Raw genomic sequence first — 25,427 nt, forward strand, 5'->3', positions numbered from 1 at the left:
GCATAAATTGTTTTGTCTCCAACCCCTCTCCCCTCTCCGGTTCTCAACCTCAGCTGCTCAAACATATATACACCATAATCAAGTCTTTCACAGACAATGACGACTAGAATTGCTCCCGGAGTCGGAGCCAACTTGCTCGGCCAACACTCCGTCGAGAGAAACCTAGACGCCACCGTTCACGTCGGCAATCTCGACCCTCGGGTTGATGAAAAATTGCTGTGGGAACTGTTTGTTCAAGCTGGCCCTGTTGTTAATGTGTATCTTCCCAAAGATAGAGTGACCAACCTGCATCAAGGGTATGGATTCGTGGAATTCCGAAGCGAAGAGGATGCTGAATACACAATCAAAGCGCTTAATATGATCAAGCTTTTCGGAAAGCCAATTCGTGTAAACAAGAACTCCCAAGATAAAAGGAGCTTGGATGTAGGCGCAAACCTCTTCGTCGGAAACGTTGATCCTGATGTGGATGAGAAACTTCTCTACGATACGTTCAGTGCTTTTGGAGTCATAGTTACAAGCCCTAAGATAATGAGAGACCCTGAAACTGGAAACTCCCGTGGTTTCGGCTTCGTTAGCTTTGATTCCTTTGAGGCATCTGATGCAGCTATTGAGGCTATGTCTGGCCAGTATCTATGCAATCGTCAGATAACAGTGTCGTATGCGTATAAGAAAGACACTAAAGTGCGTCATGGTACTCCGGCAGAGAGAGTCTTGGCTGCTAGCAATCAAACCTCAAAGAGGCGCCGACCTCACACAATGTTTGCTAGTGCGCCTCCAACAGTTCCCAATGGTTCTCAGGCCAACGGTGGCATGGCTGCTCCAGTTCCTCCACGTTCCTTTGCAAACGGTGGTGTTGGTGTGGCTTTCCCGCCGCAAGGTATGGGTTTCCCGCCAATGCAGGTTCCTGTACAGCCAACTTGGCAAGGTCAACAGCCTCAACAACCAATGATGCCTCCACTGCCAATGCAGCAGTTCAGTCATGTTGCTCCGAATATGCCTCCACCGCCAATGCAGCAGTTCAGACCTGCTCCCTGGCATGTGCCGCCACTGCCTCCGCAGGCCGCTCCAACTCCTCCACGGTCTCTTGCACCTCCTATGGCCTAAAAGTGACAACTGCTAATGCTATGGAAAAATCTAATCAACTGTTTGGTGAATCTATGAGGTATGAGTTTGGTTTTTCTATGTTATATCCGTGCTTTATGTTTGTTTTTTTTTACTTTCCGTGTAAGACGATCTCTTATTTATAAACAGTATTGTGTTGATTCGAAAGTCTTCTCTGATGATTTCACTTTTTTTTTTGTTGGATGAAGAACGGAGGATGCTTTAGAGCTTGAGAACTGATGAGGATTATGGTTTGTATATTTTCTTCGTAACTTTTCCAGATTGATTACTTAAGTCAATATACATAGAAGGCATAAGTCCATGTGTTCAAAATCGTTTTGCATCGAGTTTGCAGCATGTTGTAGCTTGATATTGAAACACACACGGCTTTTCTTCTTGTGCTTTTAATCCCTTTTGGTTGTGTGCGGTAGCTAATCAGAGCTAGAAGAAGAAGTATCTAATCAAAGCTTGAAGAAGATGTCTCCATCGAAGGTTGTTGTGCAGGGTGCTATGAGAAGATCAATGTATTTCCTGATTTTCATGTTCTTGCTTTTGTTTATGTGTTTGTGATTCTTGTGTTCCGATCTTTATGTTGGTAGTGTAACCAGGAAATTCTTTGATCTTCTGCATAAGCATCATGCACAACAACGTTCGATGAAGACACCTTCTAGATTTGATTAGCTACTGCACACAACAAAAGGGGATTAAAAGCACAAGAGAAATGCCTTCTGTCTTTCAATGTTACTACAGAATGAGACTGCAAACTCAATCCAAAACGATATTGAACACAAGGACTTTTGCCTTTTGTATATAATGACTAAATGAATCAATCCGGATTCATTCCCATACTGAAATCTTGATCCAACTCTATGTTAACAACTGTAATTTGAACAATAGCAACTCGATGTCAATCAGGTTATTAACAATATGGGGAGGCTTTCAATGGGGAGCTGGCCATGAAAATCTCCACCTATGACCAACATGAAAACTTGGTTTCTATTCTATCCTCATTGAGTTATCATATATAGCTTAAACTTCATCATGGATTCATGGACATAGGTGGAGTTTTTCATAATAGACGTCATAACTCATAAGTGGCCTAGTCTACATCATCGGCGGAGTTGCAAATTGTGGCACCCCATCCAATCATCCATGGCCAACTCTGTTGCAACATGTGAAGCAGTTGCCTCGTTGGGGATCCTGGGCTGGGATTTGAGGTCAGGTTTAGGGTTACTTCACAAATTCAATCAAATCAATAAGCCAAGGAGCACGGCACAGATGCATAGTACAGATACCATCATTCATGTTTCCGTTAAAATTGAACGAGAAGTGCCCATATATCTGTTTTTATGTATCATTCCAAAGAGAACGAGGACTTTCAAGAAGGTGAATCAGATAACACTGTGAATATTTGACAGCAAGAAACTGCTAGGGTAGACACGGCACATAGAGTGTGCATACTGGCATAAAGCCTCGTTAAAAGAATTAATGGTCTCAAAGAGTTAACGAATTCTTAATTGTCCTAATTCTTACCATTACAAATGCAAAGTCACCTTTAGAGAGTAGTTGGTGTTTGTTAGTAATGGAGTAGTTACATTGCTTACGTAGACAAGGTTCATAACCAAAACAATAGCAAAATCTTATCAGCCTCGAAACATTCCTTTCATGATGGTCAATGTTCAAAACAGCAACAGAAACATGAGCAGTCCTTTGTTCTATGAACTGAAGAAGCAAGCCTCTTCCTTCTTGAAAGAGAAGATCAAAACTGCACGCCTAGCGCTGACTGATGTAACACCTGCAGAGATGTAAGCTTTCTGTACATATGACTATATCGATTAATTCTTCAGTTCATCTGATAACTTTTGTGGATAACAAATTCACAGAATGACAGAAGAAGCTACAGATGAAAATTCATGGCCACCAGACACACGTACCATTGGGGTAATATCCAGGGCTGCCTTCGAGGTTGATGATTACTGTAGGATTGTGGAGATTCTGCATAGGAGGTTGATAATATCTATGTGCATGCTGTAATCTGATCTTGTAGCCAAGTACTTGTTGAATAATACTCACTTTAATTTTCTTAATTTCTATGTTATTATGAGTTCAGGTTGTTGAACTTGGACAGAAAGAACTGGCGAGGCTCTTACAAGGCTCTAATTCTGTTGGAATACCTTCTAAGCCATGGACCATTGAGACTTGCTGAGGAGTTTGAGGATGATATCGATGTTATCAAGCAGATGGGAAGGTTTCAGCATATTGATGAGAAAGGGTTAGCACATCTGTAATCTTGATTCACATCACTTTATTTGAATCTTATGCATGTGATTGCTGTCAAATTGCTTTGAATTTTCGAAACAAAACTCTATCTTAGTTAAACAAAGATATATACTATGTAACTTTAACCTTTGGCATTCAACATCTATCAAGTGTGTGTGGTATGCAGGTTTGACTGGGGCTTGAGTGTGAGGAAGTTATCTGATAGAGTGCTCAAGCTTCTTGGAGACACTGTATTTCTCAAAGAAGAGAGAGCCAGAGCTCGCAATCTTACTCGTGGTATACAAGGGTTTGGGAGCTTCAACCAGCACCATTCTTCCTTCACAGATTCAAGCTTGAAGGAGCTCTATCCTAAAACGTATGAGAGGAGTAATTCACACTACAATGATCATCAGAGTCGGGAAGATAAGTCGTTTGACTTGAATGGGCATTTGTTGGTGAAGAAACAACTGCAAATTGGTGATCAAGACATCATCTCATTGAAACCTGAAATGAATCTCGACACAGGGGATCACCCATTTTGCAAGAATGAGCATCAGAAGGAAGAATCCCTTCTTTCTTCTGAAGAATAAATCATGAGATATATCAACTAGTTCGCTACAAGCCATTATAGAGTAGCTCAATGGCAGACTTCATGTTGTTTGTGATGAACCCAGTTTTCATGTTTCTGATGTACAGTTTGGATACATATACAATGATAAACATAAACATTATCTTCACCAAATACAATTCTCCTACATATCGGGTTTCTGAGCCAAAATTTTGTATATTAATCGCTTATGAACGAGATATTTTCATCAACTTGACAAGGTACAACCAGGGTAGGGATGAATTTGGTTTCTGCTGAATCTAGTGGGTTTTTCTTTGAAGTTGAGCAATTCAGGTTGATTTATATAAACTAGAATGGCAGTGATAACAATTTTTAATGAAAGAATTTACCACTATAAAATCTCATGAAAGTATCATCCCAACAAGAAATTAACATAGAGATAACAAAGTTAAACACAAACAATAAAAATGCACTAACTCTTCCATGGTCCTATTTGCATGAATTTAGAAGCATTTCCTATGAACTATGGATGGCCCAGACTCATCATACTCTGCTTTGGCAATCCACATCTGCAAAGAAACAAGTAGAGAACTCTAATTAATATTTATCCCAAGATCAATGTTGAACACCATTGTATAGAAAAATGAGGAAACGAAAACAAACCTGCTGGAAGGTACTGAGTGAAGCCAAGATGGAGCCTCCAATCCAGACACTGTACTTCCTCTCAGGTGGTGCCACCACCTTGATCTTCATGCTGCTTGGGGCCAGAGCAGAAATCTCCTTGCTCATCCTATCAGCAATGCCTGGAAACATAGTTGAACCACCAGAAAGTACAATATTTCCATAAAGGTCTTTCCTGATATCAACGTCACACTTCATGATCGAGTTATAAGTGGTCTCGTGAATGCCAGCTGCTTCCATTCCAATCATTGAGGGTTGGAAAAGGACTTCTGGGCATCTGAAACGCTCTGCACCAATGGTAATGACTTGCCCGTCTGGTAATTCATAGCTCTTCTCAACTGAGGAGCTGGTTTTGGAAGTCTCCAGCTCCTGCTCATAATCAAGGGCAATGTAAGCAAGTTTTTCCTTCATGTCCCTAACAATTTCACGCTCAGCAGTGGTAGTGAAAGAATATCCACGCTCAGTAAGAATTTTCATCAAGCCATCAGTGAGGTCACGACCAGCAAGGTCAAGACGAAGGATGGCATGAGGGAGGGCATAACCCTCATATATGGGGACTGTATGGCTGACACCATCACCAGAGTCGAGCACAATACCTTCACAGCCAAGAAGGACACATCAATAAAGCTGAAAAGAAACAAAAATTGAATAACAAAAGCACACTCTAATAATAATGTCTAACAATAGAATTTCCAAACAGTAGCAAAACTGAAGTTCTCAACAAAGTGGTCTGAAAGTTCAAGACAGTAGCAAAAGTAAAGTTCTCAACAAGATGGTCTAAAAGTTCAAAACAGTAGCAAAAGCCAATGTCTATGATCCAACTCAAGACACTTTTCGTGAGCTTCGAATCCTAAGCTATAGTAACATCTCTGAAAGATCCAGAAAGTACCATACCTGAAGTACTCAAACAATTAATCTAAAAGTTCAAACCACATTTAAAAAACCAATCTCACTAAATCCAATTCAGATAAGAAACTATGTGGGACTCAGGTAGGAACCCTATAGCATAGACTGATATACCGACATCTAAAACTATAATGATTGACATCACGGCATTTTTGTCAAGACATAAAAACACAGAGAACTGATCATGCCACTTTTCGGCCATGGATAATCTACGTAAAATTAACACCCTTATATTCATGAAACAACAATCAGAATCCTCACCAGTAGTACGCCCACTTGCATACAGGGAAAGAACAGCTTGAATGGCCACATACATAGCAGGAGTGTTAAAGGTCTCGAACATTATCTGGGTCATCTTCTCACGATTGGCCTTGGGATTCAGGGGGGCCTCAGTTAGGAGAACTGGGTGCTCTTCTGGGGCAACACGAAGCTCATTGTAGAAGGTGTGATGCCAAATCTTCTCCATGTCATCCCAGTTGCTCACAATACCATGCTCAATTGGGTATTTCAAAGTCAGGATACCTCTTTTGGATTGAGCCTCGTCACCAACATAAGCATCTTTCTGGCCCATGCCAACCATGACACCAGTGTGACGAGGGCGCCCTACAATGCTAGGGAAAACAGCTCGTGGAGCATCATCTCCAGCAAACCCGGCCTAAACATTAATATCAAAATCAGTCCTTGAGATTCAACATGCATAACAAAGACAATAAAGGGTACAAAAACAACCACTCAAACAATCACAACATAATATCATTCAAATACCTTGACCATTCCGGTTCCATTATCACACACGAGCGGCTGAATGTCCTCGGTTTCTGCCATCTTCTTCTACCTGCAACATACACCACAATCAATGACAACAATGCCTCATTCACACAACAAAGAAATAGACATTCAAAAACAAAACACAATACACACTACTAATGTGGCACAGAAACCAAAGCATGATTCAAAACAAAACTAGAACATCTACATAGTTCTCTCACAATAGTAAAGAAACGATCTTTGACAATCAAAAGGCATCGAAAGCTAGTAAAGAAACGATCTTTCAGATGGGAAATACCCAAATTTGATTGCTACATGCATAAAACCCTCAAATTGATACGAAATCAAACAATGCAGCAATCAAATCATTCCACATAAAAAAAAAATTCAAGAAAAAAAGAGAGAGAAAATTACAGATCTAAAGTGACGAACAATGAGAAGGAATGAGAGGCAGAGAGAAGAGATGAGGAAGTTGACCTTTGTGAATGAGAGTGAGTGAGGGAGAGAGAGAGAGATCGAAGACGAAGCAGAGCGAAAGAGACGAGTGTGGTGTTTGTGAGTTGAGGCGAAAGAATTGGAGCAAAATAAAGGAGTGGGATTGACGAGTAATCTCAGCCGTTTGATTTATGGACCGCGTCTATTGCGCCCATGTGGGGCCATTACAGCTCCTTCCGCTGTTCCAGTCATTTTTTTCTCCACCTTCTTCACCTTTTTGCCCCTCATTCCCTTCCCTTTTCTCCCAATTCTTTCTCAACTCTTCTTAAACCTAATTGCATTTCCCTAATTGCATTTTCATTTTAGTGCTTAGATCAATATGATTAAGAAGCTTCATTTTGTCAACACAAGGCAACAAGGACACAGGGGAGCATGTCGATCATCGTTCCAGTCATTTTCGTATATAATTTGGGCTTGAAATTGTTGATCGATCGTAAAATTTAAAATGACGTTTTGATATGATATCTATAAAGAGGACATAATTTACTTTGTATGTCAGGTTTTAATATGGAATGAAGAGTATGGGTGAAAGTGTCATCCCACACATTTTAAAAGAGCTGTAATGTAGGGTAATGAGCACAACTGCAAGCTGCATCCTATAATGGATCAATCAGAACATTAAACAACGTAAAGAGGAAGGTATTTGCTTTACACAACCTTATAAAATGATGAGGATCTACTCAAAATCCAGACTACCATGGTTGGCAAAATTAGATCCTCACTGTAACCAGCTAGGCATTGGTAATGCATAATAGCTATAGCTAACTATAGGTGGGAGACTCATCATTGAGATCATAGAAAAACAGAGATGAAAGAAAGAAATGATGAAACAAGCAACAGCTATTCGAAAGCAAGTACAGAAGGGATTGTTCATGAAGTGTTCACCAAGTCACAGCTTAGGGCATTCTTAGAAGCAACAAGCTTACCAACTTCCATTTACTTGTTTCAAGTTCATGATGATATTAACCATCCAACGAAAACATCCAAAGGTACTGTGACAGAAAGCTCAAGGGGATATCTGTGTTTAAAGCCACAACATGACTAAATATAATTGCTTCCAATTTCTAAAGTTACATTCGTTTTGTGCAAATGACAAAACAGTTCAAATTGACTGCATAAATAGATTACTCTTGTATAGATCAACAAGCAAATCTCCAAGTTCTTATTACAAAGTCTAAGCAGAATACTAACATCAATATTGAAATTGGATAAATATGCGATCTGAACTTCTTCACGTTGATGACCTATCGTAGGAAATGGAATTGAACACTTGACACCAAAGAGAACAATGAAGGTAGCCTCGCCAATCACTTCTACAAGAATGGGGGTAGAATCACCCATCGACGTGGATACTTGGGTCTTCCGTCCTTCCCATCAAATAGCTGGACATGGCAGGGTGTCACAAAAGATCAATATTGCATGTAAAGAGCTTCTACATACAAACTCAAATGGATATGTTCTGGCGCTTGTAGAATATAATTATGTATACAAATATGCATGTACAGAGCTTCCACATACAAACTCATATGAATACTTGTAAATTTATGCAATTTAATTCCAATAAAGGTGAGTTTAAATAGACCAAGATGTTAGCTAAAAAAAAACAGACAAAACATTTAAGCAAAAGAAGAGCAGTAGAAGGTATTAAGATACCAAACAACATATTTGGGTTGGAGGACAAAGTAGTATAGAGGAGTGTACCTTCTTTAAACGGCGGTGTTTTCCTAGGGCCCAATTGGTCATGATAGAAGCAGCAACTACAGCAAAAAGATAACCAGCAACCGTCTGTGTTGCAATATTAAAACCCAACCACTGATAAATCTCAGTCGTGTAATTTGCACATGTCACAATATTGAATAGAAAACCACGTGGTATTTGATAGCCTCCACTTCCATCAGGACTTCGCAGATTCCTCAGTAGAATATGGCAATAGAAGTTCGCAATTTGATTTATTATCCCAAAACCAAACCCAATCTTCATTTGGAGGTCGCTGACAGGGGTGTAAAGTGGGTGATTCACATAGTAAGACATGAGTGCTGCAAAGCTCCAATAATATGCACAGTTCCGGGTTACATAGGAGACAGGTGAGGTTGCATGACTGAACCTATGTATGAAAAATGTTTCCATAATACGTTTAAAGTAGTGGAAGCAATAGTAATATAGAGCATATGTCTGGACTGGGTGGATGACACGGTCTCCTTTGAAGCCCAAGTACTGGTAAACAGGGAAGAAGTAAAATATGGGATAAATGAGCAGAGGACCAATATACTCAAAGAAGAAGAGTGTTCTGTATTCAACTTGTGGGCCCAAGTCCTTGAACACCACGGTTAAGTTGTCTGAGTTTCCACTGTAATAATCTTTGAGACTCTTCTTGGAGGTGAGGACAACTGCCTTCTCTTTTGATCCAGGTTGGACGGGAAGAGTAAGTCGCTGCCTTGAAGGATAGAACTTTTTGGCTGTTGACAAAAGAAATGCAATCATGTAACAGTTATCTGATGATATGAAGGGTCACCTACACAGTTCTCTACTCATTTTGATTTTTCTCGATGGAGGGAACTTATAATGGGAGCAATGAATATAGGATGACAAAAGGATCAATAGTGAAATATACCAACCTAGAAAGTAACAAATGTCAATAACAAATAATTCAGGGCAGGGCAGGAAACACAAAGTTTTCTAACAGTCCAAGAGGTCCTTGGATTTCAGTTAACTTCGAACAAAGAAACCACACAGTACAACAGTGCTACCAAACAGGCGTATCTAGTGCTATCCTTAATTCCATTATTTTCTTCCTAGAGTGCATGATATTCTAACCCTATCACCAATCATGATATATCCATACTAGCTTTTTAATCATAGGCAATTGAACATGATTGTCTTTTACTGTCAAATGTAACCGGGAAACTTAACACAAAACGAGAAAAAAGGAATACAGAAAATTAACTAAAAGCATCAAATGTGCAAAAGGCAAAAGCTCTGGGCATCAGATTAGACCAAGTTTATGAATCACAGAAAAAGTACTTCATGCATTTAGCAACATGATCCTTACATTTTCCTTGAAATGATTTTTCCAATCTCATTTGTCCACTAATCGTACTCTAGAGTTTGTTTGGAAGTAAACTTGAAACTACTTGTGCTCACTGTAACTTCCCATGAGATGTTCTTCAATGAAGAAAACCTTATACTTCAAGCAAAAGTTAAAGCTACTAGTTTCTACTTCATTCGCTTTCAAATTTTGTTGATATTTATGTAGACTACGTTATCAGATACTTTAGGCATTCAATTGCACCGAACTAGCTTTTGCTGTTAGTCCATTTTATATACAAGGTGCTTCAAGTTTACTATCTCCATAAGTATAACACAATGTAAAGTATGCATCTGCAAACTACTACGCCAAAACCTAAAGAAAATATAAATGACACAACAAACTCTAAAGTCACAAATCAATCAGGATTAGTATTCAAATGTGTTGATCAACCCGAAAAGAAACCATGTCGAAAACTATGATTATACAGCTACATAAGCCCCTGATAAAAGAGAAGCGTATCCAACAACACTTACATCTCTTATGGATCTCCTCCTGCAGATCAGCAACTGTGGCCTGCAACAAAACCAGAGTGACGAACACAGTCAGCAAAATCTAACAAATTGGTTCCACTATACTCAAAGAACCCAACTTTAATTCTTCAATAGCTCAGATTCTCAGAAAGTTTGAATCTTTAGCCATAAAATCTAACCCAGTTGAATAAAGTCCCATCACATTCAAAAACCCAAATGAAACAAATAGATACCCACAAATTTTAAAGAAGAACAGAAGAGCTTACAGAGTCACTGAGCTCAAGGCCACCCTTGAAAAGCTCTCTGCCACTCCTTGTGACTACGGTGACCTTCATCTTCTCGAGCCAGAGAGAAAGAGACCCACTTCGCCAAAATGGAGCAAAGCAAAGTTGGAGAGTAGGAATGAGAGAAGGATTGAGTGTTAGATCCGGAAATGGGTTTATGGGCTGTCTCTCTCCTTAATAACGATGTGGGAATTAGTTATGTGTAGGACAGTAGTAGGAGTTGGTTCGGGCGGTATTGGATATATACAATTATGGGTGTGGTTGGGGTAGGAAAGCTAACCATTGAGGCTGATCAACCACACATAACTCCCAGTTACAATTGCACTATGAAACGTGAAGGACTCTTTGCTTCTTTGGTTACATCGAAGTGCATTATTCAGTGTTTGTTGTTGTTATGAAGCGAGTAAGCTACACTTTGAATTTTGGTTACAAATTGATCATTGGGGCTGTAATTTGATCCAAATTAAAACCCTGCAGTGGATTCGTGGCCGGATGTCGTAGACAGGACCGCAGTGGCCAAACGCCGGTGTATTCAGGAAGCCGATTTAAGCGATTGTTCAATGGTCTAACAGAAAATTGAAGCTCAACATTTATTGTTGAGGAGCAGTTTAGTTGTTAAGTTGCGTTTATGACAAGAAATTGTTCGCAGTTGCAAGGATTGGTTGCTTCTCTTTATTGAGGGAGTCTTGGTTCATCCCAAACATAACATGTGAGACTTCCAAGTTCCAACGAGTCAGAAACTCAGAATAGTGTCCCTCTGTAAACTACTTAGATTTGATACAGATCGTTAAAGAAACAATCTGGCCTGGACCTTGATATTGATATCTCAGAACTCTGTACTTTCCATTGTGAATACTGCTAGTGTTCATTTATACACAAACTTCAGATAAGTAGCAGTAACTCCTGCACATGACATTGTTTATGAGCCACAATTTGTGTCACATTTATACACAAACCAGAACCAGGACATGGACACACAAAATGTAAAGATTTTCATTACCATATAAAGCAGAATAACAAAATGAATTTCAATCGAAAAGCATTGGTCAGGCAAAGAGTGGTGGAATTTGCTACTTTCGTAAATCATATTCAACATATAAAGAACTGAGGATGAATGCAGAGAGATAATCTGCCACTATCATGAAACGCTCTGCTCAGACATTTTCCAATCTCTTAATCTGACAAACAACTGCTGTCGAAATCACACCTAACCAGATAACTGTCTACCTCTCTCCAACTATTTGATTGGCAGAATGAGGCATGACTTCACATAACAGCAAATAATACTGGATAGTGGATACTGCAACATAGGATTACACAAGATTCCGGCTCTAGGCCACACAGAAAGATATGCATGACAAGATAATTACAGTCACATCAAATGTGATGATGACTTCAAGGAGACCAAAGGAATGAGAAAGTAACCACCAAAGAGAAGCTTGTATCACAAGCATGGGAAACTCGGAAAAGCATGAAGTCATAAAAGGTAGTAAAACCCATGATAGCTCAGAAAATACATGTTCAGCTCTTGGAAATTTAGCATATTGGAAAAAACAAAAAGATCGTATGATATAACAAAACACACAATCTTTTTGATATGCTCTAATAAAGATCAGTCAAAAGAACTAGATAATTGAGCATCACCCTAACAGTCAATAGTAGATAAGAAACAACTACCGACTTGTGGAACTAAAATCATGCACGGCAAATTGCAGGGAAAACTTAGTTTGACCACTATCAACATTGACGAATTACTTTGAACATTTGACTGCTACATACAGTTTATATAGCATACATTTCTGATTCATACATGCAAGAGTTTTCACAAGATCAGGTTGACAACCAAGCAATATGTGTAGTATTTGTGCAAACAAGTGCAAGTGAAAACAGATATAGATAAACAGTTAAACAATGATATCAAACTCTTAAATTTGTAAATTTTTAAATTACCAGAACATTTTAGAACAGATAATCAGTGCACAAGTATCAGGAAATTCAAAACAGAGAACACCTTTGAAAATCAGATGATTACCCACATTATAGCTCAATCTCCACCAGAGAAAGAAAATCTACCATACGCACTAGGCAAGTTTACAAATATCTTCATAATCAACAGCTTTAAGCACTCTACCATCATATACGCCCTTCTCTATCTGCACCTTAGCACAAAACTTATCCGTGTCCACAGCCAGCAACTTTGCATTCGATCCTCTGTACGCCCCATTCACTATCTTCACAAGGCACCCAATCTGAGGTATCACCGTCTCAAGCTCCTGCTGATCAACTCTCAACACGTGCTTACTCTCAAGCATTTCAATCTCCCCAACATACTTATCAATCACTTTCTTCACAACACCTTTCTGCTTATAATACCCCTTCTCCGCTAAAGCTTTACTCATAACCTTCACAATAATCCCCTCACAGACCCAATAGTCCTTCCTATTAACCCTCTCCTTCTTCCTCTCCTCCTCCCTCATCAACTCCTCCAACGCCCCGCTCCCCGCCCCGCCACTCCCACCCACGGTTTTGGCCTTCTTACTCTTCCTCTCATCCTCCACCTCCTCAAACACCAACTTCGAACTCTCCCCTCCTCTCTCCTTCTTGACTCCACCAAGCGCAAACCCAATTTTCACCCCACTCTCAACTTTCAACTCCCTGCTCACCTCCTCCCCACCCTGACCATCCACATTCTCCGCATTGGGCATTGACTGAATAACCCTCTCAATCTGCTTCTTAATCTCCCTCTCCTGCTTCTCCTCCTCCACCAAATCCTTCTTCGCTCTATTCGCCTTCTCCCTCTCCTTAAACAAAGTCTCCGAATCCCGATCAATGTAGGTAATAAACCAGCCTTTCGGCGTCTCCTCCACCTTACACTTGCCGGTCTTTCCCAAATGCTTAACAAACTCCGTCAATGTTGCCCACTCCGTCGAGTTCATGTGGATGTGATGCCTATCATTGATGTACTCATTATACACCACCGTGGCGGCGATGCGGCTGAAGCGGTGGCTCCGCTTCATGTGTTCGAGGAAACTGCGCTCGAACTCGTTGGTGTAGCCGTCGACGAAGCGGTCGGGATTGTCGCCGAAGATGCTCATCTGGCGCTGGTGGCTCTCGCTCATGCAGTGGCACTTGAAGCCGTTCTCGTCGCGGCATTGCTTCTGGCACATCTGGCAGTACCACCGGAGCTTCTGGAGGCCTTTGGCTTTGATTCGGTTCGCGATTGCCTTCGGCGTCAGGAAGTCGTTCTTCCCCATGGTGAAGATTCACGGAGATTTGGGAATGGATTTCGATTTGGGGGAAATTTGAAACCCTAACCCTAGGATTGGAGATTTGGGGGAAAAAGGAAAAGGTGCGATCTTTGATAGGGAAAAGGTTGGGAACAGAGAAGGGGATCAAATTTGGAGTCGGAAGAAGTCGCCGGACGTGAGGGACTGACCGGAAGAAGAATATTGAAGAGAGCGGGATATGGGACCTGTTGGCTTTTTTTCTCAGGCTTCTTTGCAATCGTGAGTCGTCTCCCCTTCGTTTTATATTGTTTTTTTTTCTTTAGATTTATGTAAATTTGTTAGTTTACCATTTTATCCTTGTTTGATCAAGGAGTTCTACCTTTTATATACCACTAGCAGAGGAGTTTTATGGAATACTGAAAATTTAGACGGTCTTACAGATCACTGATTTGATTTCATTGAAACCTTAACGAAGTAGGAATCACTAAACCTTATCCACTATGGTGAAGAGAAGCACAGATCGTCTCCTTCGTTTTATTTTTGATTTTATAATTTCCGTATAATTTGTTAGTTTACCATTTTATCTTTGTTTGATGAAAGGACTTATATTCGGCTATTTCGGCATACTATTAGCAAAGGAGTTTTGGGGAATCTTTATTTCTCTGAAGCTAGAGCAGTAGAGCTCGATCTAGTACAAAAAGAGAGGAGGGTTCTAGACTTCTAATTTCTAAATAGAACTTTCACAGTTTCACTAATGCTCTATCTTTAACCAGGTATGTGGTAAAATGCAAGGAAAATGTTCCCTAACTCAATTTTTCCGTTGCAAATTGAGTATGCATGTGCTTTACAATATTCTCGAGAAAATGCAGTAGATTTTAATATCTGAAGTAGAGTATATGCAAAAAAGAGGACAATACCCTCGAATAAACATAACTGGAGTTAACGAAAGAGACTCATCACCAAGCCAATGATGGAGCATCCATCAACAGGTCTACGCCAAAAAAAAAAAAGACACAATAAGTTCTCAAACACAGTAGTTGATTCAGTTCTAGCTAGGATGCATTAAACTTTAGCAATACCTACCTCGCATTCTCAATGCCTTCAAGTACTTCTGTCACTGTTGATTGTAATCCCCTTCTTTCGGCCTGTGGACATGTCCTCAGCAGAGACACTCAAGATACCATTTGCATCAATATCAAAGAAAACCTCAAATTTAGCTTGACCTTTAGGAACTGGAGGAATGTCATCAAGTGAAAATTCACCTAAAAGGTTATTTTGTGTGGGTATGCTACTCTCACCCTCATATATAGGGAAGCCAACTGATTTTTGGTTGTCATAAACAGTGGCATATATCTTTTTCTTCTTGATGGGAATGGGAGAGTTTCTCGGAATCACCGGATCCATATATCGCTTGAAGTTGTGAGGGTCACTAGTATCAGCAATAACCGTTCCAATCGAGAGAGGGGTGACATCCAAGAGAGTGAAATCCTGAAGTTTCCCATGTAAGTTCCTACCTGTCAAAACTACTGCAGCTTGAACAGCTGCACCATTCGCTATTGCCTCATCAGGATTTATGCTCTTGCAAAGCTCCTTCCCCTTGAAAACATTCTGTAGCAGTTCTTGCACCTTGGGAATTCTAGACGAGCCACCAGCAAGAACAACATCATGCACACTACCTACATCCATTTTAGCATCCTCCAAACACTTCTCCACAGGCTCCATACACTTATTGAAGAAATCAAGGTTGAGATGTTCAAATTTGGCACGAGTAAAAGTCACATAAAAATCAATACCCTGATGCAAACATTCAATTTCAATGTCAGTTGTAGTTGTAAACGAAAGTCTCCTCTTTGCTTTTTCACATGCATTTCTTAACCTCCTAAGAGTTCTGATGTTTCCACTGACATCCAAATTGTGCTTCCTCTTGAATTCCTCAACACAGTAATTCACCATTTTGTTATCAAAGTCCTCACCACCAAGGTGAGTATCTCCGGCAGTGGCTTTCACTTCAAAGACACCATCACCTATTGTAAGTAGTGACACATCCAAAGTACCCCCACCCAAATCAAATATGAGTACATTTCTCTTGCTGTACCAGCCAGCCTTCTTATCCAGGCCATAAGCAATGGCTGCTGCAGTAGGTTCATTAATGATACGCAGCACATTTAGCCCTGCAGTGATACCAGCTTTCTTAGTTGCCTCACGCTGTGAGTTATTAAAGTAAGCAGGGACCGTGATCACTGCATTCTTCACAGTTGATCCAAGATAGGTTTCAGCAATCTCCCGCATTTTTGCAAGAACCATGGACGAGATCTCTTCAGGAGCACACTGTTTCTCTTTGCCTTTGTGCGTGACCAAAATCATAGGCTTATCATCAGGACCTTCAACCACCTTGAATGGCCAGAGCTTCTTGTCACTTTGAACAGTCGTATCACTGAATTTCCTTCCAATCAATCGCTTCGCATCTGCAAATTGATTTGAGGCAATTTTCTTTTAAAAGAAGAGGCATTTGTTACAATTCAAGTGGCATTGTTTATAACATGAAGATACTTCTTTTCAACCCTCCAGTCATTCATTACAACTTACAAGGATACATTAAAAGTTCAAAACTAGTAAAGCAAGTTAAAGAAAACATGTATTCACATAGCGGAAATTGTACACATTGATCAACTGTAATATGCTATCATGCATCATATCATTCATGTGGGGAAGAAGAAGCCATACCAAATATGGAGTTTTCGGGGTTTCTCATGACCTGATTAAACGCTGCTTCTCCTACCAGAAGCTCAGTATCAGTGAAGGCAACACATGATGGCGTGGTCCTGCTGCCCTGGTCGTTCACTATGATTTCTACATCATTGTTATCATGCTTCCAAACTCCCACACATGAATACTTTGTTCCGAGATCAATTCCGATTGCATGTCCTTCTTTTCCAGCCATTCTCACCTCAATAACTTGCAAAAGTAAAATAAACAACACTGATCATCAGAATGCGAGTTAAAAGAAAACACACAAAACCCAAGCCAGTTTTTGGGGTTTTGGCAAAAGTTTGGAATTAGAGCAGAAAACACAAAATCACATATGAAAATACAAAGATACCCACCGATGGAATATGGAGGTGTTCGGAGTTGGGCGGCGGATTTGAAGATTAAGCCTTGGTGAGTTATTTACAGAGTTCAAGGTTTTTAGGGTAGAAAATTTCTAAGAGTTAGAGGCTGAAGAGGAAAGGGATACTGATCAAGATTAGCTTTCCCTTATCAGCGAAGCGATATCCTTTCGGCAAATTACTTTATAAAAGCATAAAAGTTCAGATATTTGAAAGCATAAATATCGACAAATTACTTTATGGCGCTAAAAGTTCCCGCCAGCTTCAAGGCCCAATATAAAGTTAATAGGACTTCCAATCCATTTCAAGGCCCAATAGGTAAAAAGATGCGTCTCCCACTCCTAATAGGAAACATTGTCACCTATAATTTTGTCTCTGATTGAGTATTTTCTTGCAGATTTTTTGCCCTCGAAACACCCTAGGCCACCATCACAAAAGAAACATACAAGATATAAATAGGCACCAATTGAAAGATTTTTCTATGTTTTAAATTCTTGTGAAGCTGCAGAACGATGTGGAGATCAAAAGAATATAAGTAGTGACCTCTACACAGTTGAAGTCACTACTTAAAACAATACAATTGAAGAGCAAAGGCCTCTGCAGTCTGCACAGATGGGTTAAAACATACAAAACATACATGGCCAAGTAGCAAAGTCCATTAACATAAAACTGATGTCAATTTTATTACATCATTTTTTCATTTCTTACATCATCTCCTCAATTCCATCAGAAGATCTCGTGTGCAGAGAATTTATGGGACGTGAAGAGAGTTGAAAATGGATGGTCATTTTGTTGTTTGCCACGAGTGAATCAGCAGAGTATAACTCCTCTGAGAAATCATGGTCCTCCCCGAGGTCCCAAAGAAGCTAAACAAAATTCACATCAAGGCAAGTGTCAACTTCTTGCAAAATGCAAATAAAAGAAAGTGGCATCCAAGGGGTTTGGTCTAGCGGAAACTTGATTAGGTCTACAAGTTGGGCAAATGTGAGCTAGATAACTAGTTATTTTCTAATGTTACTAATGCGTTTTGTATGTATTTTCTAATTTCACCAACTGACGTAATCATATTGTTGTCCAAGGTACACGTACTAATGTAAAGTCTAGACTGGATATGGATCAGAAAATGCAAAGTTGAGACGAGATTCTAAGCCCATAAGTACTTCACAACGTCAAAATCAGTATGCAATATCTTTATAAACATGTCTTGCTTAACCAGATGTGTGGAAACAGGTAAGTCTGGAGACTGTTCCCGTCCTGTCAAGGAAGATGCCAATCAACATTCCTTAAAAGCTCTATCTTTCCTCTACGATGGCACATGGAATACTAGAACACCATACTGAAGAAAATGCAATAGAATTATATATAATTGAAGTAAATGCGAAGAAAAATTCCATTAATTAATTAAACAAGCTTAAGAGAGGACAATATCCTTGAATAAACTAGGTTTGTTTCATAATTGGAGTCAATGAAAGAAACACATGACCAAGCCAATGAAGGAGCATCCATCACTTTGTGGATTGAGCAATATATGTGAAAGAACTTGAAGAGTGGAAGCTGCAAGTCTGTAACTGTTTGCGCAGAAAGAACTCAAAGTAATAATAAAAAGATCAGACTAGATATCAGAGGACGTAGAAGACAAGTCACAATGCCATTAGGAACAAAAAAAAAAAAAAAAAAAAAAACAACTACTCAAAACATGGGAAGCTAGTTCCTTGCAAACATCAAAGTATGATAAGTTAGCCTTGTTACCCCAGAGTCTCGGTTCCTGGTCTTGTTCTTGTGTCATAACCACTGACGATTGTAATCTCCTTCTTCTGGCCGCTGGACTCATCTTCAGCAGATACCTTTAAGATACCATTAGCATCTATCTCGAAACAAATATTGATATTTGGAACACCCTCGGGAGCTGGAGGAATGCCCTCAAGCATGAACTCCCCCAGAAAGTTATTATCTACCATTGTTTCACTCTCACCCTCATAAATGGGGAAATCGACTTCAGTTTGATTATCACAGATAGTAGTTAGACTTTTGATCCTTTTTGTGGGAATTCTGCTGTTTCTTGGGATCACAACTGTCATGAATGTCTCGCAATACTCTTCAGTTGTGTTCAACCCAAGTGAGAGAGGGGTGACATCCAAGAGGGTAAAGTCTTGAAGCTTTCCATTTCCATGGCCACTCAAGACTGCAGCTTGAACAGCTGCACCATATGCTATTGCCTCATCAGGATTTATGCTCTGGCACAGTTCCTTCCCCTTGAACACATTCTGTAGCAATTGTTGCACCTTGGGAATTCTAGAAGAGCCGCCAGCAAGAACGACATCATGCACCCTACCTACGTCCATTTTGGCATCCTCCAAACACTTCTCCACAGGCTCCATACACTTGTTGAAGAAATCAAGGTTGAGCTGTTCAAATTTCGCGCGAGTAAAAGTCACATAGAAATCAATACCTTGATGTAAACATTCAATTTCAATATCAGTTGTTGTTGTAAAAGAAGTCTCCTCTTTGCCTTTTCACATGCATTTCTCAACCTCCTGAGAGTTCTGCTGTTTCCACTGACATCCAATGTGTGCTTCCTCTTGAACTCCTCAACACAGAAATTCACCATTCTGTTATCGAAGTCCTCGCCACCAAGGTGAGTATCTCCAGCAGTGGCTTTCACTTCAAAGACACCATCACCTATTGTAAGTAGTGACACATCCAATGTACCCCCACCCAAATCAAATATGAGTATATTTCTCTTACTTAACCTGCCAGCCTTCTTGTCAAGGCCATAAGCAATGGCTGCTGCAGTAGGTTCATTAATGATACGCATCACATTAAGTCCTGCAGCAATACCAGCTCTTTTTGTAGCCAGACGCTGCGAGTTATTGAAGTAAGCAGGGACCGTGATCACTGCATTTTTCACAGTTGATCCAAGATAGGCTTCAGAAATATCCCGCATTTTTGCTAGAACCATGGATGATATATCTTCAGCAGCACACCATATCTCTTTGCCTTTGTGTGTAACCAAAATCATAGGCTTATCATTGGGACCTTCAACCACCTTGAATGGCCAGAGCTTCTTGTCAGTCTGAACAGATGAATCACTGAATCTCCTGCCAATTAGCCGCTTTGCATCTGCATATCGATTCATAAATCAAATTTCTTTTAAAACTAAGCGGCAGCATTTTTTTTTTCTCAACTCAGATGGCATTCTTGTTAACAAGATGCTACTTTTCAACCCGCGATTCGTTCTTTTAAATCAAGGAATCAAGGATACATATCAAAGTTCCAAAACTAAGATGAAAATAAACTCCTTTAAAAGACATACAGTAAATAAAGAGATAACATTTAGTCACATAGCAGAAATATGCATATTATTACATATATATCATATGTTTGATATGACTAAGGGAATATGGGAAGAAGAAGCCATACCAAAGATGGAGTTTTCGGGGTTTCTCATGACCTGATTAAACGCTGCTTCTCCTACCAGAAGCTCAGTATCAGCGAAGGCAACACATGATGGCGTGGTCCTGTTGCCCTGATCATTCACTATGATTTCTACTATATTGTCATCATTCTTCCATACTCCCACACAAGAGTACTTTGTGCCGAGATCAATTCCTATTGCATGACCTTTGTTTCCAGCCATTCTCACCTCTGAAACTTAAACAAAAAAAAAACATAAACAACACTAACGATCAGAATGCTTGTGAGTTAAACGCTATACAATGCTTTAAAACCAAACCCATAAACAAACACACACAAGTGACACAACTACACAATACAAAGCCAAACCAGTTCTAGGGGTTTTGGCAAAACTTGGGGATGAGAGCAGAAAATACAAATCACATACAAAAATACATATGAAAATACATGGATACCAACCAATGGCACATGGAGGTGGTTAGAGGTGGCGGCGACTTTGGAGATTAAGCGACTTAAGCCGCGGTAAGTCAAAACATGCGACTCCCACTCCTAATAGGAGATATAGTCACTTATTACTTTGTCTCTGACTGAGTAATTTATTGTAGATTTCTTGGCTCTTTTTCTGTTTCCATGAAGTAGATATCTTAGCCTTGACACATCTCTTAGCTAGGCTTCCGTCACACAAAAAACAGAGAAAGGTCATAATCTCATCCAACCTAGCTAGAGTTCGGTTTTCCTGCCTTCCCCTCATTGTGCCCCCAGCATTTTAGTTGGATCAGATGGGAAATGTAGTACTGGGATATGGAGTAGTACGTTAGGGGTTTCCTGTTGTGGTCCTTTTGCAGTTCCCTTTTTACATAAAAAAATAAGAAAATTTTCAACTGAATGAGCTAATGAGCAGCTTTGATAAGGATTAGATTTAAAAACCGATGAGACTGAGACTTGTTTGAAAAAAAACTGGAAAACTGGAAAACAGGAAAACAGAGAATGAAGATAGGATTTTAATTGAAAAATAGGAATTTATAATTATATTTCTTGTGCAAGTTTAATAAAAATTGAAACTTGGTAAAAGTTGGTTATAAAAGGATTAAAAGCTAACTTTCTCCAACAGGGTCGATATAGATCAGAAAATGAAAAGTTGAGACGAGACTCTAACTCCATAAGTACTTGACAACATCAAAATGAGTATGTAATATCCTTATAAACATGTCTTCCAATGTACTTCCACAATTTTCCACAGTTTCACCACAGCTCTATCTTTAACCAGATGTGTGGTAACAGGTATGTCACATTGTCACAAGACTGTTCCCGTCCCTGACACAGTACCATCTTTCCTCTACGATGGCACATTGAATACACAAAAATACCATACCAAAGAAAAATGCAATAGATTTATAATTGAAGTAAATGCGAAGAAAAATGCCATTAAACAACCTTAAGAGAGGAAATACCGTTGAATAAACAAGGTTTGTTTCATAACTGGAGTTAATGAGAGAAATACATGACAGAGCCAATGAAGGAGCATCCATAAGAGGGATTACTCCAACGGAAAATTATGTTCTCCAACACACCTGCACATCAGTCTTAGGATGCATAAAATTAACAAGTCCTACCTTGCCCTCTTGATGCCTTCAAAAGTTCTTCCATCACTGTTGATTGTAATCCCCTTCTTTTGGCCTGTGGACATGTCCTCAGCAGAGGCGCTCAAGATACCATTTGCATCAATATCAAAGGAAACTTCAAATTTAGCTTCACCCGCAGGAGCCGGAGGAATGTCATGAAGTGAAAACTTACCTAAAAAGTTACTTTGTTTGGCATCGCTACTCTCACCCTCATAAACAGGGAAGGCAACTGAACGTTGGTAGTCATAAACAGTTACTAAGATCTCTTTCTTTCTTATTGGAACGGGAGAGTTTCTTGGAATCACCACATTCATGTATTGCTTGACGTTGTGAGGGTCACTAGTATCAGTACTCTCCACTCCAAGTGAGAGAGGGGTGACATCCAAAAGAGTAAAGCCTTGAAGTTTCCCACTGAAGTTCCTACCTGTTAAGACTGCAGCTTGAACAGCTGCACCATACGCTATTGCCTCATCAGGATTTATGCTCTTGCACAGCTCCTTCCCCTTGAGAACATTCTGTAGAAGTTGTTGCACTTTGGGAATTCTAGAAGAGCCACCAGCAAGAACGACATCATGCACACTATCTACGTCCATTTTGGCATCCTCCAAACACTTCACCACTGGCTCCATACACTTATTGAAGAAATCAAGGTTGAGCTGTTCAAATCTCGCGCGAGTAAAAGTCACATAGAAATCAATACCCTGATGCAAATAGTCAATTTCAATGTCAATTGTAGTTGTAGAAGAAAGTCTCCTCTTTGCTATTTCACATGCATTTGTTAACCTCCTAAGAGTTTTGATGTTTCCACTGACATCCAAATTGTGCTTCCTCTTGAACTCCTCAACACAGAAATTCACCATTCTGTTATCGAAGTCCTCACCACCAAGGTGAGTGTCTCCAGCAGTGGCTTTGACTTCAAAGACACCATCACCTATTGCAAGTAGTGACACATCCAAAGTTCCCCCACCCAAATCAAATATGAGTACATTTCTCTTGCTATACCAACCAGCCTTCTTGTCAAGGCCATAAGCAATGGCTGCTGCAGTAGGTTCATTAATAATACGCATCACATTTAGGCCTGCAGTGATGCCAGCTTTCTTCGTGGCCTCGCGCTGTGAATAATTAAAGTAAGCAGGGACCGTGATCACTGCATTCTTCACAGTTGATCCAAGATAGGTTTCAGCATTCTCCCGCATTTTTGCAAGAACCATGGATGAGATCTCTTCAGGAGCACAGCGTTTCTCTTTGCCTTTGTGTGTGACCAAAAACATAGGGCTATCATTAGGACCTTCAACCACCTTGAATGGCCAGAGCTGCTTGTCACGTTGAACAGTCGTATCACTGAATTTCCTTCCGATCAATCGCTTCGCATCTGCAAATTGATTTGAGGCGATTTTCTTTTAAAAGAAGAGGCATTTGTTACAATTCAAGTGGCATTGTTTATAACATGAAGATACTTCTTTTCACCCTCCGGTCATTCATTACAACTTTACAAGGATACATCAAAAGTTCAAAACTAGTAAGGGTTCCACTTGTGTGCCTTAAGGTATGGATACCCAACAAGTTTTGACTTGCTATAGCAGGTTAAAGCAAACTAACACCGTTAACTCTTCGTTAAGTCTCTCTATATCTACAGTTTTCATTAGAAATATCTACCATTCAGATGAGCAAAATCAAACAAAAGTAGACTTTCTAGAAATCAAAATGATTCTTGAGACTGTCTACAACTATCATAAGAAACATCTACTATTGTCATGAAAAATATCACATAAAATGTTGCAAGTCAAAAGACACATTTAACATAAGACACATCTACTGTTTTCATTAGAAAAGTAGACTTTCTACAAATCAAAATTGTTCATGAGATTGAATCAACCCAAGGTAAAATTTGCAACTCTACATTTAACATAAGATACATCTACTGTTTTTATTACAAATCTCTACCATTAACATAAACGAAATCAAAGAAAAGTAGACTTTCTAGAAATCAAAATTGTGAGATTGAGATTGAACCAACCGAAAGTAAAATTTTGAAGTCTACATTTAACATAAGACACGTCTACTATTTTCATTAGAAACGTATACCATTAACATAAGAGAAATCAAAGAAAAGTAGACTTTCTGGAAATCTAAATTGTTCTTGAGATTGAAGCAACCCAAAGTAAAAGATGCAAAGTCTACATTTAACATGAGACACAATTACAATTTTCATGCAAAATGTCTACCATTAACATAAGAGAAATTAAAGAAAAGTAGACTTTCTGGAAATCTAAATTGTTCTTGAGATTAAAGCAAATCAAGGTAAAAGATGCAAAGTCTACATTTAACATAAGGCACAACTACTTTTTTCATAAGAAATGTCTACCATTAACATAAGAGAAATCAAAGAAAAGTAGACTTTCTGGAAATCTAAATTGTTTTTGAGATTGAATCAATAATGGAAGGTGAAAGTTGCAAAGTCTACATTTAACATAAGACACGTCTACTATTTTCATTAGAAACGTCTACCATTAACATAAGAGAAATCAAAGAAAAGTAGACTTTCTGGAAATCTAAATTGTTCTTGAGATTGAAGCAAATTAACGAAGGTAAAAAATGCAAAGTCTACATTTAACATAAGACACAACAACTTTTTTCAAAAGAAATGGCTACCATTAACATAAGAGAAATCAAAGAAAAGTAGACTTTTTGGAAATCTAAATTGTTCTTGAGATTGAAGCAACCCAAGGTAAAGATACAAAGTCTACATTTAACATAAGACACCACTACTATTTTCATTAGAAATGTCTACATTAACATAAGAGAAATCAAAGAAAAGTAGACTTTCTGGAAATCTAAATTGTTCTTGAGATTGAACCAACCCAAGGTAAAAGATGCAAAGTCTACATTTAACATAAGACACAACAATTTTTTTCATAAGAAATGTCTACCATTAACATAAGAGAAATCAAAGAAAAGTAGACTTTCTGGAAATCAAAATTGTTCTTGAGATTGAATCAATAATGGAAGGTGAAAGTTGCAAAGTCTACATTTAACATAAGACACGTCTACTATTTTCATTAGAAACGACTACCATTAACATAAGAGAAATCAAAGAAAAGTAGACTTTTTTGGAAATTCGTTCTTGAGATTGTTTTTCAAAGTTGAATCAAGTACTCTAAGATGTAAAGTCTATTATTAACATGAGTTAAGTCTAATAATAACATGAGCTAACTGACATGCAAAAGTAGACTTTCTGAAAGTTACTATTTATGGAAATCAATTATAAAAGGAAGGGTAAGTTTCCATTTTGGGAGGATAGTTATGCTCTAAAAACGAAAGTTACTATTTATGGAAATCAACTATAAAAGGAAGGGTAAGTTTCCATTTTGGGGGGATAGTTATGCTCTAAAAACGAAAGTTACTATTTATAGAAATCAACTATAAAAAGGAAGGGT

General features: G+C 39.1%; 7 protein-coding genes and 1 pseudogene across 7 annotated transcripts in view; 2 read left to right on the plus strand and 6 right to left on the minus strand.

Moving 5' to 3' along the window:
* The first annotated feature begins 96 nt into the window (after window positions 1-96).
* On the plus strand, window positions 97-1,104 carry LOC101295184 (splicing factor 3B subunit 4-like). Its single transcript, XM_004308810.1, has one exon. It carries the CDS (start codon window positions 97-99, stop codon window positions 1,102-1,104), a length of 1,008 nt encoding a protein of 335 aa, XP_004308858.1.
* Window positions 1,105-2,772: 1,668 nt separating this feature from the next.
* On the plus strand, window positions 2,773-4,134 carry LOC101312969 (epsin-3-like). Its single transcript, XM_004307469.1, has 4 exons — window positions 2,773-2,906; window positions 2,985-3,107; window positions 3,212-3,373; window positions 3,548-4,134. Exons 1-4 carry the CDS (start codon window positions 2,800-2,802, stop codon window positions 3,948-3,950), a joined length of 795 nt encoding a protein of 264 aa, XP_004307517.1. The 5' UTR covers window positions 2,773-2,799; the 3' UTR covers window positions 3,951-4,134.
* Window positions 4,135-4,297: 163 nt separating this feature from the next.
* On the minus strand, window positions 4,298-6,813 carry LOC101313255 (actin-97-like). The gene is made up of 5 exons (XM_004307470.1): window positions 6,761-6,813; window positions 6,281-6,350; window positions 5,777-6,170; window positions 4,592-5,205; window positions 4,298-4,497 (listed from the first exon to the last, which is right to left on the minus strand). Exons 2-5 carry the CDS (start codon window positions 6,338-6,340, stop codon window positions 4,432-4,434), a joined length of 1,134 nt encoding a protein of 377 aa, XP_004307518.1. The 5' UTR covers window positions 6,341-6,350; window positions 6,761-6,813; the 3' UTR covers window positions 4,298-4,431.
* A 985-nt stretch (window positions 6,814-7,798) lies between these two features.
* Window positions 7,799-10,864, minus strand: LOC101313554 (very-long-chain enoyl-CoA reductase-like). Its single transcript, XM_004307471.1, has 4 exons — window positions 10,603-10,864; window positions 10,340-10,379; window positions 8,480-9,234; window positions 7,799-8,160 (listed from the first exon to the last, which is right to left on the minus strand). Exons 1-4 carry the CDS (start codon window positions 10,669-10,671, stop codon window positions 8,092-8,094), a joined length of 933 nt encoding a protein of 310 aa, XP_004307519.1. The 5' UTR covers window positions 10,672-10,864; the 3' UTR covers window positions 7,799-8,091.
* Window positions 10,865-12,175: 1,311 nt separating this feature from the next.
* On the minus strand, window positions 12,176-14,086 carry LOC101313845 (DNA/RNA-binding protein KIN17-like). The gene has a single exon (XM_004307472.1). It carries the CDS (start codon window positions 13,872-13,874, stop codon window positions 12,702-12,704), a length of 1,173 nt encoding a protein of 390 aa, XP_004307520.1. The 5' UTR covers window positions 13,875-14,086; the 3' UTR covers window positions 12,176-12,701.
* A 621-nt stretch (window positions 14,087-14,707) lies between these two features.
* On the minus strand, window positions 14,708-17,058 carry LOC101314130 (heat shock cognate 70 kDa protein-like). Its single transcript, XM_004307473.1, has 4 exons — window positions 16,952-17,058; window positions 16,572-16,802; window positions 14,931-16,312; window positions 14,708-14,838 (listed from the first exon to the last, which is right to left on the minus strand). Exons 2-3 carry the CDS (start codon window positions 16,786-16,788, stop codon window positions 14,949-14,951), a joined length of 1,581 nt encoding a protein of 526 aa, XP_004307521.1. The 5' UTR covers window positions 16,789-16,802; window positions 16,952-17,058; the 3' UTR covers window positions 14,708-14,838; window positions 14,931-14,948.
* A 1,641-nt stretch (window positions 17,059-18,699) lies between these two features.
* LOC101295472 lies at window positions 18,700-20,591 on the minus strand (annotated as a pseudogene).
* A 1,386-nt stretch (window positions 20,592-21,977) lies between these two features.
* Window positions 21,978-25,427, minus strand: part of LOC101295766 (heat shock cognate 70 kDa protein-like) — a 4,662-nt gene continuing 1,212 nt past the window's right edge. Inside the window, exon 2 of the mRNA XM_004308811.1 lies at window positions 21,978-23,362. Coding sequence (XP_004308859.1) covers window positions 21,978-23,362 — 1,385 coding nt within the window. The remainder of the gene's footprint in view (window positions 23,363-25,427) is intronic.

Source organism: Fragaria vesca, linkage group LG7 (genome assembly GCF_000184155.1).
Source record: "Fragaria vesca subsp. vesca linkage group LG7, FraVesHawaii_1.0, whole genome shotgun sequence".
NCBI lineage: Eukaryota > Viridiplantae > Streptophyta > Magnoliopsida > Rosales > Rosaceae > Fragaria > Fragaria vesca.